The sequence below is a fragment of the Astyanax mexicanus genome, chromosome 22 (assembly GCF_023375975.1).
Source record: "Astyanax mexicanus isolate ESR-SI-001 chromosome 22, AstMex3_surface, whole genome shotgun sequence".
In the NCBI taxonomy this organism is placed as follows: Eukaryota; Metazoa; Chordata; class Actinopteri; order Characiformes; family Acestrorhamphidae; genus Astyanax; species Astyanax mexicanus.
Window position 1 is genome coordinate 25,387,215 of NC_064429.1, and position 20,872 is coordinate 25,408,086.

General features: G+C 36.5%; 2 protein-coding genes across 6 annotated transcripts in view; one reads left to right on the plus strand and one right to left on the minus strand.

The window, feature by feature from the left end:
* The first annotated feature begins 313 nt into the window (after window positions 1–313).
* On the plus strand, window positions 314–15,122 carry hmgcra (3-hydroxy-3-methylglutaryl-CoA reductase a). Its single transcript, XM_007243917.4, has 20 exons — window positions 314–586; window positions 2,270–2,469; window positions 2,568–2,679; window positions 2,896–2,983; window positions 3,089–3,173; window positions 3,325–3,430; window positions 3,533–3,639; window positions 3,818–3,937; window positions 4,051–4,211; window positions 4,928–5,172; window positions 5,539–5,717; window positions 6,332–6,526; window positions 7,488–7,646; window positions 7,987–8,144; window positions 10,645–10,750; window positions 10,929–11,099; window positions 11,217–11,357; window positions 11,452–11,610; window positions 11,713–11,867; window positions 13,177–15,122. The coding sequence occupies exons 2-20, from the start codon at window positions 2,305–2,307 to the stop codon at window positions 13,229–13,231; spliced, it is 2,667 nt and encodes an 888-aa protein (XP_007243979.2). The 5' UTR covers window positions 314–586; window positions 2,270–2,304; the 3' UTR covers window positions 13,232–15,122.
* Window positions 15,123–18,861: 3,739 nt separating this feature from the next.
* Window positions 18,862–20,872, minus strand: part of cert1a (ceramide transporter 1a) — a 33,358-nt gene continuing 31,347 nt past the window's right edge. For all 5 annotated transcript variants that reach the window (XM_049470527.1, XM_049470528.1, XM_049470529.1 and 2 more), the window contains one exon: window positions 18,862–20,744. The gene's annotated coding sequence lies outside the window, so the exon portion shown is untranslated. The remainder of the gene's footprint in view (window positions 20,745–20,872) is intronic.

Sequence of the window (20,872 nt, forward strand, 5' to 3'; positions counted from 1 at the left end):
AAATATATAATATATATGACATGTATACATATATCTGACTGTTCTCAGAAATCCTTTAGGACTGTATGCAGGTTCTCTAGTTATCTAAAATGTCCTAAAATGTCAGTTTTCCTGCAGTGATCCCGAATCACGCCAGATACCCTCCCCATCTCTAATCACGCGTCCTCGGCCTGAACCACGCCTCCTACACCGGCGCCTGGGTTGTGGGCGTGGCTTGTGCCTCCGCAGACGCGACCTGGACATCTGATTGGCTCGGCGGCGGAGTGACGCAGAGCCATGCCATCGCTCCATACGAATTACAAGAGGATGCCGGTAGGCGATTGGCTTCAGCACCGCTTCAGTGCTCACTGTAATCAGGGCCGGGGACATGGATTAACATCATCTGTATATATATATTTTACCTTTCTTTTTAAAACAAATAGGAACACTACATCTGGCTTTTAGAACCGGTTTATTTTATTTATCCTGCAAATTTATTTATTATTCAGAGGCCATACTGACAGTCTTACAGCCTGCATGCTGGGATTGCATTATCTCAGTTAACTCAGCTCTCAGCAGTCTAATTCCCTGACCCTTACTGAAACAGGTAAGTACTAAAGCTCGCTACTGCCTGCTGCCCTTTTTATTGTGTGTGTATATTAGTTTCAGTATATTGTGAGATCTTGCTGTGACTGGAAAATGATGATAAATATTAATGATGATGATGGGCTTTTTAATTATCCCATTTACAGTATGTACTGTATGTTAACACCTGGGCAGAGTTCCCATAAGCTGTACTGCTGCTGTTTGAAGTGTGGACACTCAGTACTGCAGTGTGTGTGGGATGTGTGTCCAATTTCCATTCGTTTGCGTTGAAATGAACTGGGTGGACCAGATGACTCAGCTGAGCTCTTGTGTTATAACTGCCCACTGATGATGATGATGATGATGATGATGCCCACTATAGTGCTGCAGTTTTACATAATTTGCCTAAAATAGACTAAACAATAGTTTATAAAATATTTATGGAGATTTATGCACCATCAAAATAAAAAAAAAGAATAAAAACATTATAGAGATAAGGTGTTTAAATCAAATTAAATAGTTACCACTATATTAACTTAAACTGTCTTAAACTCTGCTCTACCACTGTTGGATATAATCTGATAAGTGAATTAAATTAGTACATATGTACCATGTGGATTTTAGATTAACCTAAAATTTGCGGTGGGCAGTATGGTAAACAATATAGTATTACAATAAATAAAGACCTTTTTTGAGTACAGTAAGTAAAGTGCTTTAATTCCAAATATACTGCACTTTATCCTAAATACACTATTTATAATATTCTATAAGCGCTGACAATATCCACTGAAAAGTAAAACTTTTGTGTATCATTATAAGAGATTTCATAATGTAATACAATATTGTAATATTACACATACCTACTTAGAATATTTATTTGGGTTTTTAAATACAAATATGTATATATATATATATATATATATATATATATATATATATATATATATATGGGTTTTTAATATATATATATGGAAAAGTAAATTGTGTATCCCATTAAGAGAATTGTCCATGATACAGTAAAATATTGTTATATTGCCCAATCCTACTTTGAATATTTATGTCACTTTTTTACATACAAATACATATTTTTTTACACTTTACAACAGGTGCAAGAGGTACAGTAACAATCACTTAATTAAACAAAATAAAATAAAGACCTATTAACTTATTAGAGTAAAAAAAGTAAATTTCTACAAAATTGCCTACTCCATTTTGAAGACAGCTGTTACGAATTTTACACAACCATTTTTCAATCTCCCTTAGACAGGATTAAAGAGGATTTTTTATTCTTAGTGTATTTCTACTAAAAGGGGCATATATACATACATGATCTCTGTTCTGATTGGTCGTCCTGAATGATGCCTCTTTCAAAAAAGCAGTCCTGACCTTATGTTTGTTTAAGGAGAGAAAATAAGTAATAAGAAATTATTTATGCTGCAAGAAACTTGAAACATGAAATTGGACTCCTACTTTGTTTGAAGCATGGGCTTGAAAATTAACTAGCCAAAGTAGATTTAAAATGGTTTAAGTGGATTCCTTTATCAACTGGAACACAGTGCGTCATAAGTGTATACACCCACATAATGTCTCACACTGGTGGTATGCAAGACTGGAGATTGAGAGAATAGACTCATTCCTATCCTGCCTAACAAGATATTCTCTCACTTCCTATCTCTCTTTTCTGTTCTCGTTCTCTCTCTTTCAGACTCTCCTGCTGTAGCTACACATCCGAGTGACAGAATGCTGACCAGACTTTTTCGTATCCACGGCATGTTCGTGGCCTCCCACCCCTGGGAGGTGATTGTGGCTACAGTGACCCTCACCATCTGCATGATGTCCATGAACATGTTCACCGGAAACAACCAGATCTGTGGCTGGAACTTTGACTGCCCTAAATTTGAGGAGGTGCGCTGGCTGAGTTACAGTGGGGAACTATATGGATCAATTTAGCATTAGAATGATTAATGCTAATCTTAATGTTTACTGTTTTCTCTTGTACACAGCAAGTGCTCAGCAGTGACATCATCATTCTCACCATCACAAGATGCATAGCCATCGTCTACATCTACTTCCAGTTCCAAAATCTTCGGCAGCTGGGATCAAAATATATACTGGGTGAGGTGTTTTTAAAACTATTAATTATTATTTGACATTCATTTTAAACAGTAATAACTTTTTTTAAATACTGCAATATATGTTTTTTATATCCAATTTATATTATATGTATATATAAAAATTTCATCAAAATTTCCCAAAGTTAAAAAGATTTTTCCTTCTTTATTAAAATTTGGTCAAAATGTTGAACATAAAACCATTTTCTTTGTTTTTTAGGTATTGCTGGTCTTTTCACAATCTTCTCCAGTTTTGTCTTCAGCACAGTGGTGATTCATTTCTTGGATAAGGAGCTCACTGGCTTAAAGTATGTTAAAATAACTTATAATTTATGATGTAATATGAATTTATTTTATGTGCTGTATATGTGATGCTATATTTAGTAACACATTCTTTATATTCATCCCTCCAGTGAAGCACTACCGTTCTTCCTGCTGCTGATTGATCTGTCCAAAGCATGTGCTCTGGCCAAATTTGCACTCAGTTCAAACTCACAGGTACTTGATTCATTTTGTGCCTCCTGACTTTCCTTATTTTTTATAAAACATTTCCTGTAGCATGTCTACCATTATTATTATAATAAGACAGTGCTTATCAACTGATTTTGATTGATTGTGGTGAGATAACGAACTATTTTTTATATGTCAGGATGAGGTTAGGGAAAATATTGCGAAAGGAATGGCTGTGCTTGGTCCTACCTTCACCCTGGATGCCCTGGTGGAGTGCTTAGTAATCGGTGTGGGTACCATGTCAGGTAATTATCATACAGCTTCCAGAAGAATAAACACAAATTGAATCCAGCGACTCTACAGTGGACTAAACACTGAACTGACCTGTAATTTCTGATGAATGGTAGGTGTTCGCCAGCTTGAGATCATGTGCTGCTTTGGATGCATGTCTGTCCTGGCCAACTACTTTGTCTTCATGACGTTCTTCCCGGCCTGTGTTTCACTGGTGCTCGAGGTTAGTCACATTCTTACCTTAAATTAAATATATCTATATAGTTTTATATCTGTGTATTTACTGTACTGTATTACATCTTGTGTTTTTAATGTAAAAATGTTCAAATATACAGAAAAAATGACTTCTTTTCTCGCAAAGGTTGGAATGGCTGGTATTTCATTGTTTTTATCTCGTACAGTTGTCCAGGGAGAGCAGAGAGGGACATCCTATCTGGCAGCTGAGCCACTTCGCCCGTGTCCTGGAGGAAGAGGAGGACAACAAGCCCAACCCAGTGTCCCAGAGAGTCAAAATGATCATGGTACAAACACTAAAGAGACCTAGCAGTGTCAGGATATTCTTTCACTAGATAAACAGCCACAAAAACTTAATGGCATTTAATGTTCTCCTTCTTCTCTTGTTCTGTTTTTGCAGTCTCTTGGCCTGGTAATGGTTCATGCCCACAGTCGATGGATTGCTGATCCTGCCTCTCTCAATGGAACCCTCGATGTTCCTCCAGTAGGAATAAGTCTGAATGACCACGCCCCAAAACGGATTGATCCAGATATGCCACTGTGGCAGTTCTATCTGTCCAGGTGAGAACTTTTATACAGCGATACAATACGTTTCACAATACAGGTGTTATATTGCGAAACTGATTATTTAAATCAAATTTTATAAAACTTAATATCTAAGTACAAGAATGGTTTACTTTTTAACCAATCAGAACAATATGATCTAATGACTGAGTACAACACTGCCATCTAATGGTCAGGGTTTAAACACAACACAAAATGAGCCACTGTCTTTACATGTAAACTAACCATAAAAAAATAAATACTATTATTGGTGGAAATTTGATACCATTATGTTTATTTATTTTCTCTTGCATTAAAACAGAAATCTTTTTTTTTTTTTTTTTTTTTTTTTTTTTTTAAAAACAAAAAAACAACAAAAAAAAAAAAACAGAAATCTTAGCAAATCTTAAAAAAAAATTCTCATTCATCTGTATTTCACCAAGTGAAAAAAAACCTAAGTCAACCCAAGTCATAACTGTAATTCCTTACATAGCTAATATTACCCTATTATTTTTGCTATATGTTTGAAAGACAGGAATAGCTCACTTATAAGAATTAGATGAGAATTTGATGCCTTGAGCATAGTATACTGATAAGCTAGCAGTAGGTAAAGGAATTAGGACTCAGTAATGAGCCTTATAGGGGTGTGACATACAGATTGAACACTCACTTATTGCTTGTCCTGGAAAATATTGCTCATACAGATTTGTTTATATAAATGATTTATTCTATAGGATGATCAGCATGGACGTGGAGCAGGTCATCACATTGGGCCTGGCCCTCTTTCTGGCCGTGAAGTACATCTTCTTTGAGCAGGTGGAGATGGAGTCCACGCTGTCTCTTAAAGTCCCCAACCCCAGCTCCATGCTCACCCAGAGGTGGTCTCCTGATCAGTGCTGCAGGAAGGAGATCGCAGCCCTCCCCAACAAAGCCGAGAAGACCCCAACTGTCCCTCCGGTCATCACTAAAGAGGAGAGAGGTATGTACATTTTTATAGTGTAAAAACCTTTGGAACCTTTTTGGCTATTTGGTAGGGGTGTAAGAAAATATTAGTATTGCAATGTATTGTTTCACAAACACAGTATTGATTTTTAATTATTAGTTTATTAGTAATGTAATGATTTTATAGATTTTATATGATGCTATGTTTTTTTTATAATATGACAGGTTTCCTACATTTTAATTTAAACAATACATTATTAATACATTCATATAACAGGTTTATTTTACTGTTGCCAGGTTGGAGAAACTTCATCCTCTGCAAAAACCTGTTATTCAATCATAATAAATAGAGAATAAGTATAGAATTGAAAGGGAATAAAGATATTTTTTTTCATCCTGTCAGATTTAGTGATTAAGCCCCTGCCTGTCATGACTGACATGCCTGACCCAGCTCCCAAAAGCACGTTTGTGGTGGGAGATGAGGAAAGCCTGGATAGTCCGATTGTGGAGGAGCTTCAGCCCACAATCCCCCAAGAGCCCAGGACAGTGGATGAGTGTCTGACCATTCTCAGAAATCCTGAGGTGAACACAGCCTTCAAACTCATAACTGATATAACAGAGAGCTTTCCTATAGGTTTAGCTATTTTAGCCATTCTTGTTGTTTCTACTTTTTGAAGCCCTTTATTTTAAGTTTGGTTGGTTCCATAAGAGAGAAATAAATGTTTAGTGTCAGTAAAGGTAATGCTTACTTTTACCTTGATTATGACCCCTCTAATCTCTAATGAGCTTGCCCACTTTACTTATACACTTACTCTTAACCAATTAGAGTATGACGTGAGAACGTCAGTGAGGATTAGGAACCTCTTGTGACACCATTCACCTACAAGAGTTGAAAGAGTTGCCTGACATGTGGTGTGTCTTAAGTTACACATACAGAAGTAGTGTGTAAAGCATGTGGAACGTGAGATGCCAGACATCTTGTTGTCGTTGTAGAGGTTCCTAATGGAGTCCTACAATAATCCATTCAATGCAGCTCTTGCAGATTGTGCAGTATGGGGTAGATTCTTAAAGCACAGCACATCCAATAGTATCCTACACGTTTAGCAACACAGCTGGCCATGGTATAATATCTATATAGTGTCTTCATGGCAAGCTGTTTTTGAATTATAATAGTGTATTTATGATTTTTTTTACAGATGGGTGCTCGATACCTGAGTGATGCTGAGGTTATTATATTAGTGAATGCAAAGCACATCCCTGGGTACAAGCTGGAGGCCATGATGGAGAACCCAGAGAGAGGCGTGATGATCCGTAGGAAGATGCTCAGCCCAAAACTCCCCAATGATTCTGCACTCACCTGTCTTCCCTACAAAGACTACGACTACTCACAGGTAATGCAGGTCACCCTGGATCAATTAAGCTTAGGCCTGTCATGGTAATATATTATCCTATAAATTAAACAACATTATTGCCATGGCTCTGAGTGGTCCAGCAGACTAAGTTGCTGCCACTATAATGTGGAGATTGCTGGTTAGAATCCTGGTCATGCAGCTTGCTATCAGCAGCTGGAGTCTGAGAGAGCACAATTGGCCTTGCTCTCATTTGATCGGTAGGTGGTGCTCTCTCTCCCCATCTCCCCACATCACTCCTAAGGTGCTAGTCCTAGTATATTGGTAGTGATGGGGGGGTTGTTGCAGCATAGCTAAATTGGGGATAAAATGAAAAAAAAAAATGTATACTATACTCCATTTCAATATTGATAATTAAGGTTCGTACAGCCATGGAAATTCCTGGAAAAGTCATTTAACTTAAAAAAAGCAATTTACAGGCCTGGATAAGTTTTGAAAAAATAAAAATACCCAGAAAGTTTTGGAATAGTCATGGAAATTAGGTGTACAATCTTTGTGTTTTTGTTTATTAACAAAGATATTATATTTTGTGCTAACAAATTCACCAGCACAGAGTCAGCTCTCAGGATCTGACACTTTTTTCTGTGATAATTTTGATCAGATTCATTTTGGGCATACTATAATCAATTTTAATTATTTTAGTTGATTTTTTATTTTTTGTCCATGTCTGCACTGATGTTTTAAAAGTCATATGGTCATGAGAATTTGCCTTGAATGCATGGAAAAAAGTCATGAAAAAAATCATGGAAATGTATTGGTTAAAAAGTGTAGGAACCCTGATAATTTGACAAGTTGGCAATTATAACAATAATTGTGAAATGAAGTATATGAAAGTACATATGTACCATACATACTGCATTTGAAGCAGATTTGGTGCATTACTGCGTAGGATGTTGGAGCTTGATGTTAAGTAACTGTTATGTCTATATATGGTATTTTTTAGGTGATGGGAACTTGCTGTGAAAACGTCATTGGCTATATGCCAGTGCCAGTGGGCGTTGCAGGGCCGCTGCTGTTGGATGGAAAGCAGTTCCAGGTGCCCATGGCAACAACTGAGGGCTGTCTGGTAGCCAGCACCAACCGAGGCTGCAGAGCCATAGCTGTAAGAGACACACCATTGATTCATCTGTTTTACTTTATGTTGCACATGGATTATTAGGCATTAGGTCCAAGGCTGGGATGGGCTTAAATGGGTATAAAACCTCCCAGCACTAAGCTGTGGTTCTCTGGAATAATGAATGAAGCAGGGAGTTGGGGTTAAGGTAGTAGAACCTTCACCTGGACAGTAGAGACATTTAATTAAAAAAACAGCATAACTTAACCTCTTTTTAATAAACCTGATTTCAGAATAAACAATAAAAGAGCATGTTAGAGTTGCTCAAACATGAACAAAGCACTGTGCTGAACCCTGACTGGTTGTATTCTGGATCTTTCTCTGAAAGCTGGGTGGTGGAGCCAGCAGCAGAGTTTTGGCTGATGGGATGACCCGCGGCCCTGTGATTCGACTGCCCTCTGCCTGCCAGGCTGCGGAAGTCAAGGCCTGGCTGGAGAGTCCTGAGGGATTTAAGTGCATCAAGGAGGCCTTTGATCACACTAGCAGGTATGCAACAATATATATTGTACATTTTATATATACAATAGCTTTATTGTATTTTTTCCCAATAATGATAAAAGTAATATTGTAAAATACAATATATACTACCGGTACTAGTTTGATACACAGTGGTAGACAATTATCCAGCATTATGACTGTATACACTGACATGCACTTGGGAATGCCCATACCTGTATAAGTTGTGAGGTAATATCTAGGGTTGCAACGGTATGAGATTTTCACGGTATGATAACCGTCTCGGAAAATACCGCGGTATCACGGTTATCACGGTATCACAGTTTGTTACATATATTATTAAACTGACCCTTAAAGAAATTACAACAAAGGTTTTTTGTTCAATTAACTATTTATTGTAGAAACTACAACATCAGGTGAAGGAAACCATGTTTTTCCACTACTCTTAAGGGCATTAAGAGTGTATATATATAAAAAAGTTGGTATATAACCAGATACTGCAGAAAGAGGGGATTTATTTCTGACATGATCCTCACAATAGAGATTTCTATTTTAAGGCGTTCATACCTTAAAACCTTCAACATATGAAAAACAGGCACGTCAGAATTTGAAAATAAACGCATGTAAATGAATGGCGTCTTTCACATCCAGTCCGGCCAGGACCTTTACACGGACACGTGAATCCATCGTAGCACGCACTTCACGCCTGTACCTGCGTGCCCAAATTTCGGATAACTCAGCGCTTTTGCGGGCGCTTACCGCATGGGTTGTGCACGACTACAAAGAGGTTTTATTTATGTTCAGATTAAAATTATAAACTGAACACATACTTTCCGCTGCACAGCGGGGTGGTGTTTTCGAAGATGGGAGAACAGGTTTGATGTATTTCCTCCTTTAGCTGTGACTTTACGGCCACATTGATTACAAGCTTGTTGATTACAAGATTACAAGTCTGTTTTCAGGCTGTTTGAATGAGCGAAATATGATCAGAATTATGTTAATTAACACTAACATAGAAGCATAGAACTATTATTTAATTAAAATGATTTTTAAGAACAGCTAAACACAGTGCGGAGAAGTTCACGTGCGAGAGAGAGAGACACAGAGAGAGAGAGACACACAGAGAGAGAGAGATTTGCGTGTTCTGATGTGAGCTACTCACAGGTAAAGGTTCTCTTTTATCTCCTCGTGCTCATTTTAGTCCAATACATAATTCTGCAGTTTCTCAGTGTTTTCTGTCGTATTTTGCGGCTATCGCGAGCGCTTACAACTAACACCGCGGGCCGCGAGGTGCAGCCGTGCTGCCGCTGTTATGCCGAATCCGACTCCCTGCTCAATCCGACTCCCGCTTCGCGGACAGAATCAGCACAACACCTCCCGCTGTAGAACTGCGGGACTGAAAACAGCGCTTATAAATAAGTTAGTTAAGTTTCACTTTCAGTTTTCGTTATTTGGTTCGTTTTCATTAACAATAATAATTGTTAATGAAGCTCTAGTCTAGCACTTTCTGCCGTTCTCACCGCTGTGTGCTGAGTAGCTGAAGCGGAGCAGAGTTGCGCATGCGCGGGTGAGTTTCACCGCTGGCTTGCGTTTTACCGGTATTAAGCAAACACACACGGTATGATAACCGTGCATTTTAATACCACGGTATACCGTGAAACCGGTTACCGCTGCAACCCTAGTAATATCGTGTGAGTAAGGTTGAGAAGACCTGCATATTATTAGCCTCCTAAATAAAAAAGAGTATTTTGGTCTGTTTAACACTTTTAAGTTACTACATGATTCTTTATGTGTTCCTTCATAGTCTTAATGACTTCAGTATTCATTTAAAATGTATAAAAAAATATATATATATTATTATTATATTATTATATTATTATTATTTTTTTTTAAATAAAAAGGTATGACTGGCTTTTGACTGGCTTTGACTGTGACCTTTGGCATCTGGCACCTCTTGTATAAATTACAGTACATTCTCATTTAGTGCAGGAGGCCCCACAAACATGTCCCACAGGTCAGTGCAGCATCTTTAGCTTTTACTGGATCTATCAAAAAAAATGTTACTAAATACCAGTTTGTATTTAGTAAAATGCATTGTTTAATGACAATGTTTAATGGTTTCCCATAAAAAGCTGAATGATAAATGAGTCCAAAGGTTGTTTGCACAGAGCAGATATTTTGGGTTCAGGGCCTTCCACAGTTTACAGAGTGCTAATGCAAGTGTGCATAAGCATTACATAATAGTTTATCTATGTTATCTTTGCACAGTACTGTAGGTCAACTGACTCCTATACTGTAAATGACCTTTAATATTTACACTGTTTTTTTTATTACTGATGGGGCAAAAAGGACACAAAATGTCAAGGACATGTTTGAATTGTGGTTGCCAAATCCAACAAGGATGCTAAATGTCTGGCATCTACAGTACATACACTATAGTTCATTTTTAAATAATTTGTTTAATTGTTTAATTTATTTGTACAGAATTTACTTTTTATATTTTTTTATAATTTTATATTTTTTTGCTTAGGTTTGCTCGATTGGAGAAGCTTCTTATTGGCCTTGCTGCACGCAATCTCTATATCCGCTTCCAGTCCAGAACTGGAGACGCTATGGGGATGAACATGATCTCAAAGGTAAGACATTATAATTTGTTGGGTCATACTTACGTATACAGTATGTAGTACACTGACATTTGCCAAAAGGCATGTGTCACTGTTTCCTATAAACACTTTGAAATATTTAAAAGAATGATAGTAGTTTAAACTACCAAACATTTCTGGACTGGATTTTTACCACCTTTTTTTTCCTCAGGGCACAGAGCAAGCTCTCGCTCGGTTAAAAGAGGAATTCCCCGAGCTGCAGGTCCTGGCAGTCAGCGGGAACTACTGTACTGACAAGAAACCAGCTGCTATTAACTGGATTGAGGGCAGGGGCAAGTCTGTGGTGTGTGAGGCTACCATACCTGCCAAGGTGGTCAAAGAGGTACAGTTCCATAGAGCTCCTAAGGCAATTTAAAGATAATTACTGATCAATACTGCATGTTAATGTTGGGTTCTGAGGTGATGAGAGATTTTAAATAATGTTAAACTACTTCTATAGGTGTTGAAGACGAGTACAGAAGCTCTGGTGGATGTAAACATCAATAAGAACCTGGTGGGCTCTGCCATGGCGGGTAGCATTGGAGGCTACAATGCTCACGCTGCAAATATAGTCACTGCTATTTACATCGCCTGTGGACAGGTATGAGACGGTGATGCATTCTTTGTTTCATTTTATGATGCATAAATTAGATTAAGTGAGATTATAAAAATAATCACATTTGTTGCTGTGGCAGGATCCTGCTCAAACAGTGGGCAGCTCTAACTGCATCACCTTGATGGAGGCATCGGGTCCCACAGGAGAAGATCTCTACATCAGCTGTACCATGCCCTCCATAGAGCTGGGAACAGTGGGAGGAGGCACCAACCTGGCGCCCCAACAAGCCTGTCTGCAGGTACAGTATTTAATCCAACATGGCTATAGATTAATAGATAATAGAAACTTGAAGATGAGAAAAGTAACATGTTTTTTCTATTTGTATTCCTTGTACTTGTAGATGTTAGGTGTGCAAGGCGCCAGTGAGGCTCACCCAGGTGAGAATGCCCGGCAGCTTGCCAGGGTTGTGTGCACCACAGTGCTGGCAGGGGAACTGTCCCTCATGGCCGCCCTCGCCGCTGGACATCTGGTCAAAAGTCACATGACACACAACAGGTAGGTAGATGAATTTCTAACATACTTAAACCCTTTGCTTCAGAGTTATTATCCAGCTACTATATATATATATATATATATATATATATATATATATATATATATATATATATATATATATATTATATATAGTATATATACATATATAAATGTTATATATATATCACTATATATAATATTTGTGTTTACTGTGTAAAAGTGTAAGCAGCTATATTTTACTGATGCTAGGTACTAAGCCAGTAGGTGCTAAGCTAGTACTTACCAGTTTGTATTAGCACTTTATTATTAGTACTACAAAAACAATCTATTTAACTTTTGTATTTAAATACTTTAAAACCAAAAATACTTTACTTTAAAAGTGCTAAAAATGAATGCTTTAAGGGGGTCAGAGTGGTCCAGCAGACTAAGATGCTGCCACTATGATTGGGAGATCGCTGGTTCGAATCCCGTTCATGCAGCTTGCCATCAGCTGCCGGAGCCCAGAGAGAGCACAATTGGCCTTGCATTCTCTGGGTGGGTAGATGGTGCTTTCCCCCACATGTGATGTCGTTCAGTACAAGGCGCCTGTGAGCTAATGTATTGGAACCGAATTGCTGAGCTTTCCTCCGAGTGTGCTGGCTACTCTGTAATGCTGCGATTGAAAAAGAGTCAGTATCGGAGGAGGCATGTGCTAGTCTTCACTCTCCTGGTGTTTGGCATTACTAGTTATAGGGGGAGTCCTAATGAGTGGGTTGGGTAATTGGCCTTGTAAATTGGGAAAAATTGGAAAAAAATAGAAATAAAATAAAATGAATGCTTTAAAACCAAGCTTCCGATAGTACTAGTACAATAAATCCAATAAAACTTGTTTTAAGTGTGGGTCAATATACATCATATCTGTGTGTATGTGCTTTTAAAACAAGATGGTACTAAACTAGTACTACACTAGTACAAATAGTTGGATTAAAATGCTTTAAAACCAATGGTGCACTGGTACTCTAGTATTATCAAATATAACAAAATACTACAAGTACAATAAAACCAGGCAGACATATACAGTATGTGAGTCAATATATGTCATTATTGGGTTAAGTATTTACTGGTACTAGCTTCTAAACTAGTTTAAGTTTGAGTTAAAGTGCTCTAAAATGAAAAACCTTTGTGTTTAAGAGCTTAAAAACTGAGCTTGTACTAGTTCTGTTCTACTTGTAATATAAAAAAAAAACATTAAGACTGGATCAGTTTATAAAATTGTGTTGTGTTGTACTAGTTCTGTTCTACTTGTACTATTAAACCTTTAAGACTAAGCCTGTAAATCTTTCTGTTTCAGGTCAAAAGCAAACTTGCAGGAAACACCAGGAACATGCACAAAACAAGCATCTTGAGACCAAATCAGCCGCTAGGTGTGGAATACAAGCGACTTAATGACACATAAGCTACACCTTGGAGGAACATTACGTGATGTTTACTAAAGAGGACTTACAAAAGAAGATGAATTACAGAACTGGTTTCCACTCCAGAAAAAAAAACAAAAACTACATCTTTCATCATCATTTGTAGAGTGCCAATCCAGAATCATCTCAAAGACAGTGGAAATGCAACTGTACACTACTGCGCAGTTTACTGTTCTGATACTTCACTTTATATATATGAAATGATGTATCTCAGAACAAAATGCTGTTTCTAATGCCTTCAGAACGTATGGGATGCACACACACACACGCACACTTACACACATGCACATTATAGTAATTTATTTTTTCACATTTCATTCAATATTTAAAACATGAAACAATAAAAAGGGGCATGTTTTTATTAGTATATCCGTTTGATGGTATAAAGACTGAACAGGGACTATATAGAATATAAAATATCAGAGGGCTACACAGAGGAGCTGAAAAGCTATGATTCTCTAGAACCTACTTTTTTTTGTTCTTTTGAGTATGAGAGTGTATGATAAAATATACACTGACCAAGCATAATATTGTGTGTAGAAACAAGGTCATAATGTTATGCTTGATCAGTGTATATATACTAGCGCATCTCAAAAAAATAGAATAACATTTAAAAGTCACTTTATTTCAGTAATTCAGTTTAAAATGTAAAACTAATTTATTATATAGATGTATTATACACAGAGTAATCTATTTTAAGCGTTTATTTCTTTTATTGTTGATGATTATGGCTTACAGTCAATGAAAACCCAAAAGTCAAAATTTGAATTTTATATAAGACCAACTTTTGGCAGTGTGGGCAGTGTGGCCCAGTCCTGCTGGAAAATGAAATCCGCGTCTCCATAAAAGTTGTCAGCAGAGGGAAGCATGAAGTGCTGTAAGATTTTTAGTGAAAACACTGCACTGACTTTGGACGTGATAAAACACAGTGGGGATGTAGCAGATGACATGTCTCTCCAAACCATCACTGATTGTAGAAACGTCACACTAGATCTCAAGCAGTTTGGACTGTGTGTCTCTCCACTCCTCCTCCAGACTCTGCTCGCTTGATTTACAAATTAAATGCAAAATTTACTGATGATCAGTGATGGTTTAAAGAGAGACATGTTATCTGCTGCCCACACTGTTAAAATATTAACTGGTCTTATGTAATATTTTCATTGGCTGTAAGCCATAATCATCAACAATATAGATATAATAATATAATATAATATAATATATGAGTTTCACAATTTGAACTGAATTACTGAAATAAAGTAACTGCATAATGATTTTTTTTAGTTGAACTAGTGTATATTTTATATATAAATATATATTTGTATAATTGCCAAATGCAGCCTTCTGCAGTCTTTTCACAATGATGTATCTCTGAATGTATGTTTGATTGATAGCTATGAAGCTATGCAGGTATGATTTAATTGTTATATTGATTATTGATCTTTGATCATTGATAGAATATGCAAGGTTTCTTGAAAGGATGACTGCAAAGGTGCAACTATATTTCACAAAGGTGCTCTAACAGCCTCAGTGACCTGCGCGTCTGCTGTTGCTGTATTTACTTCTGATTGAATGTGCTTGTTCATGCACACTGTACAGGTACAGCCGTACACACCACCTTCTGTGTTTCTGCCACACATCAACACTCAGCACTTACAGTATCTGTTCTGCTTTGTATGCACATGGAACGAATTGGGAATTCAGCACCTACCTTTGTTCATTCTCTTTTCAAATGCGACAAGGGTATGATTACGTTTGTAACACAACAATATAATTAAGTTTTCTATATTTTTGTAATATAAATAAAGGGAAATTTAAAATTTAATGACTGTTTCTGAGTCATTTAGTACTTTTTGACATATATAAATCTGTATGCAAAGTTATTTACTCCGCATTAGGGTTTTGTGATGAATGAGCCAATAGAAATTAAATGGAAATCCTAAATGATCAGGAATAAAATCTTTTACAGTGACATCCAATGAAATCTATAAAAGGTTTGTCATATTAAGAGTGCGAGTACAAGTTAAAAGTCCAAAAGTCAAAAGTATTCAAATTCATTACTCAGGTAGAAGTGTAGACATTAATAGATATAGTAGGACCTGGACTACAAACACCCCCCCACCCTAAAAAACAACAACTTCCACACAACCAAAGGATAATAGGATAATAGGACTTTACATCTTGGATATGTTTATATATGTATATATATATATATATATATATATATATATATATATATATATATATATATAGTCACATTTACTCACCTCATGCCTTTTGCAATCATAATTATAAGTTCCCCGTGAGCAATGCCAAAATCACTATTACAAACTGTACAGTCGTTAAGACTTTCATTGTTTTTTTTCTTTTACAGACATGGATATACTTTAGAGTAGTCAGAGGTGTAATGAGTTTTGATGGGAGCCGTGATGCTCCTTTATTAAATGCATCTCATCCAGGAGGGGAAAAAACACTGCCCGTCCACACTAAAAACTGATTGGCTGACTCATAGACTCTTGTAGAAAACAGGCCAATCAGAACCCTCTCGGTTTTGCATGGGCTTTAGGAATATGCACATAAGGGGAGCACCTTTCTTACTCTTTCCCTCACGTGATTGGGGAAAAAAGGCTGCCGCCTGCGTACACATTTGTGTCTTTTTCTAGATTCCGTGAGATTTAATCTGACTTGCGGGCATCAGGGAGCCGTTATTGATATGCAGTAGATTCTCGCGACTTCTGGGAGACTTGAGAAGTATGAATAGTGCACTACTCCCCTCCCCAAAACACATTTTACTAAAAGCTACAATGACTATAATGTTATATTAAAATGTTTAATGTTATATTAAAAGGTGTAAGAAGCTTTATAGGTTATAGGAAGCGATTGATGTTTTTTTCCAAGGGGTGTGCAACTATTGTTAATGCCTTTTTTAGCATTAGTTATTTCAATTGGCTTTTTTTCCTCTGTTTTTTTATGTGAGGAAATAAAACGTGTATAACAAAATGGGCAATTGTAATCATTTTCTGGGAGAAATACTTCATTTTCTAGGAAAATGTCAGGGGTGCCAACATTTTAGTAATGTCAATGTAGATTCAAAGATAAATGCTAATTCTAGATTCAAAAACATTGACTGAAATAAACATAGAATTAGCTAAAAAATAATATATTTATTCCTCTAAATATATCACATATTCATATTTTTACATAATACATGGCTGAAAATGCCAAAGCTCTATTACAGGACACTGTACTTTTTTCCTGGAAACAAAAGGGTACTGAGGCCATCTCTGCCTATGAGCTATGTGATATATTTGAAGAGTTCTCCTGAGGCAACGTCAGCAGACACTAGCCTCACCAGAGTGTACATCAGCCAATCAGATTCCTCTGCATCACATCTCACCAGGGTAGTGATAGCTGATTGGCTGAGCCTCAATGAAACTCCAGACAGACCTGCAAAAGGGATGTAGAGTTCTATACTTTCTCTCTCTCTCTCTCTCTCTCTCTCTCTCTCTCTCTCTCTCTCTCTCTCTCTCTCTCTCTCTCTCTCTCTCTCTCACACACACTAATCTGGGTTAGCAATGTCACTCGCCCCAACACTAATCTCCAATATGGCACCATCATTATCTCTTACACACTGAGCCTATTGACAGAAGGCCTGGTTAACACTGTGATCATGTGAGCTTTTGTGAGGCTAATCCAACTTTCTTTCTTTTTTTAACCACACAAAATTATGTAACAACTTTTAAAGTTGTTATGGTATGCACATGAAATACAACAGTATCATGTCAGTTTGTACCGAAAGTACAACCATAGGTGTTGCACAGGTCTAAAAAAAAAAATACACATTTTCCATCTATTTTCTGATTTCTGATTTAAAAAAAATTGACATTTAAACTTCAGATCCATTTATTTGATTTTAATTTAAACAATTCTGATCCATGAATTAAAATTTATTTGGTTCAATACATAAAAAACATTCAGTAGACATGAACTTGATTTGAACTTGTTTCTGAAAATGAATGGGTCATTCATTCAATCTGTAAATTATTATGAAATAAGTTTCATCCATAGCAAACTTCTCAAGCTCTGAAAAAAATAAGAAACCACTTAAAAATGATGAGTTTCTTTGATTTTACCAAATTGCACAGGGGTGTCCAAATTTTCTTGTTGGGGGCCAGAAGGAGAAATATATGCGCAGTCACGGGCCACAGACTTTAATAAAACAAATAATGAAATATACCACTTATAATAATACATTTTATTACTGTCATTTACACACCATTTTACTGTTCCTATCTTTATCTATCTTTTGTGTAAAGTAAGATATTTCAAATTATTGTTTCGTTTCATAATGTCTCTTAATATTATACTTTTTAATTACGGCAACTGATTCCTGACAAATTAAACATATACACACTTCCCTCTGAACACAGTTAAAAATAAATAAATAATTTTCCCAAAGTTGAAAGCAGGAGCATTTCTAAGAGGAGAAGGGATAAAATATTGTGTTTAATGGTGCCAGTGTGCTGGAACGAGAATCCTTGCTAAGCCTAATATATTCATTGTAAAAACTGGGGTGTCTGGTCGCTTTTTTGAGGGAGTTCTTCTGGCTACATCTTGCTTTGTTACATACTTACTTACAGCCTCTGAAAGAGGATCCGGCTGTTTTACTGCGAGTATACTCTCGCCACTTTTAGACTCTTTGGCCCGTGTTTTGCGCTAAAAGTGCACACTCTTGCCGCTTTTAGCCTCTTTGGCTCATTTTTTGCGCTACAACTGTACTCTCTCGCCGCTTTTAGACTCCTTGGCTCGTTTTCTGACACCTAGCGTTCAAATAGGCCGCAGTTTAGACACCCCTGCTCTACAATATATTCAAGAGGAAGATGGATGATCACAAGCCATCAAACCAAGGTGAACTGCTTGAATATTTGCACCAGGAGTGGCATAAAGTTATCCAAAAAGCAGTGTGTAAGACTGGTGGAGGAGAACAGCCAAAGATGCATGAAAACTGTGATTAAAAAACAGGTTTATTCCACCAAATATTGATTTTGAACTTGAAACTTTATGAATATGAACTTGTTTTCTTTGCATCATTTGAGGTCTGAAAGCTCTGCCTCTTTTTTATTTCAGCCATTTCTCATTTTCTGCAAATAAATGTTCTAAATGACAATATATCTGTTAGCTGATGTATCAGAGTTTGGCCACTCCGAGCAGCACTACTCTGTACTTTTGGTTATTTCTCTACTGACTTTTCTATGGAAGAAAAATTAAATAATAATAAGACATTATAACATTCAGGCAATTCCAATAGAGCCTACAGTTCTTGGACCACTAATAAACATTCACATACAAATATAACCATTCAAGGCAGTTTATTATGTAGTATTTTATGCTTAAATTAAATACATGAAGTATTGAATAATACACACTTAAAAATTGTGAAACCTTTAAAAACTATTAAATACAAAATTAAAATACCTTTTGTATTTTAGCATATTTTATATAGTTTTAACTATGAAGATGATTTTTATTATTGCTTAAAAGAAAAACACAAATCAGAACAAAAAAACAGAACAATTGTTTACTGCATATTTACAGATGACAGTCTCAAAAAACAGCATACTGAAATCTCAGGGTTACAAGTTAACAGAAACCATAACATCAAGCTGTGAGATAAAAAAAGTACCATTAAAAGTGCTGATCTTCAAAACCCTTTCACAGATAGGAAACACGTGTAATCCAAACATTGTAAAGCAATGGAATTAGTGCAAATATCAGTCTTCTGTGTGGTTAAACAGAATAAAGCGGTATAATTATGTGATGAACTCAAAATTGAGAACTCAGAACATGTGAACACACTGCGACAAACATCTAGTATTCAAATAATTCATAAAGGATATGAATATGGTATTACATCTACCATAAAATTATACTAAAAATGACAATTCTGCTAAAGCACTACGGCACAGCAGGCAAATTATGTTTAGGGTTGTGGTCAACCAAAACAAAGGCAAATTCAGATCTAAAATTGGGCAACTTTATTAAACTTTTACTACCACTTAATATAGAGCCAATATCTGGCAACCCATTTTATTAATCCGAGATTTTATATCGTCATTGTCATGAAAAAACCTACCATCTCCAAAATATGAAGATAAAAAAAATGGCACTACTTTTTAATGAAAGTCATATCTTAACTATATGAAAATATTTATAACACATTATAATGCTTTCATAAGGCATTGTAAACATAGCTATTAATATTTAAAAATGCACATTATAATACACTGTAAATAACTATAAGCTAATATAATATTCCATATAAGTATAACTCACAAGTGGTTATAAGTAGGTATGAGTAACAATCATTATAAAGGTATTATGTATGCCAAATAAAGCATTCTAAATGCATTCATAATGCAATATCACTACAGTTTTCTGGCATGGTGGTGTTGTGTTAGTGTTACTATGTGTTATGCTGGTTTGAATAGATCAGATACTGCAGCAGGGCTGCTGGAGTTTTTAAACAATGTGTCACTCACTGTCTATCACTCTATTAGATGCTCTTCTACCTACAGCTGCTCCACCTTGTTGATGTAAAGTGTTGAATCTCTTTAATTGTTTATGAATTAATTTTCAAAGACATTTTTTTGAGACACAACAGAAGGTTTTTTTGTGACAGCGACGATACATTCATTTTCTTTACTTCAGATTTGAACACTATATCACTATGAACACAAAACTGTACGACACAGAATACAAGGATTCTGATTTTGTATTTTAAAGCTTTTTACCTTCTCCCTTCATCGAAGCAGAGTAATCACATCACACTGAGGTAAAAAAAAAACAAAAAAACAACAAGGCCAGGAAGAAAGCTCAGCTAGAACTGAGAAGGCTTTTCATTGAAGGCATTCAAGTTTTTATAGTGTTTCATTTCCATAAGTACAACAGCTTAACAATGTGCAAGTAAAACGGATACAAAATATGTACAAAACCAGAAGTAAACTTACTTACACTTCACTAAATAACAGCCAATCAACCTGCATCCAACTTAAACACGAATAAGGAGTCTAAACTGTACATCCCATAATCTTTCAGAAGATACAGCCTGCTGTGGTTATTTGTTCGAGAGCCCTTTAACCTCCCTCTAGGTGGTGTAATCGTCGCAGGCTCATCTCAGGCTCGTCGATTCTCCACACAGTAAGCAAGTCAATTACCTATCTTAGGCCTGTTTGGTCTCTGTGGTTGAGCATATCTCTAATATATACGCCTGAGCTGAACACTGTATTTTATAGGAGTATTGGGTGAAAAGGTATTGTACCATCTCCGCTAACAGTCTTCAGGGCAGAGTGTTCACCTCAGCCTTTTGATTTAGGCTCTTGAGGAAAGGATAAGGCCTCTTATATGGATGTGTTTAACGGAGGTCAGCAGATGCCACGGTGGAGACAACCTAAAAGAAATGCGAAAATCCTGTTAAATCATTTTGTTCAATCTGAATAGATTTTTATATGTGTAAATAGCTATATAGGGTACTATCTTACACCCTGGGCGAGGTGCGTTGCGATGTTCATTGCTATC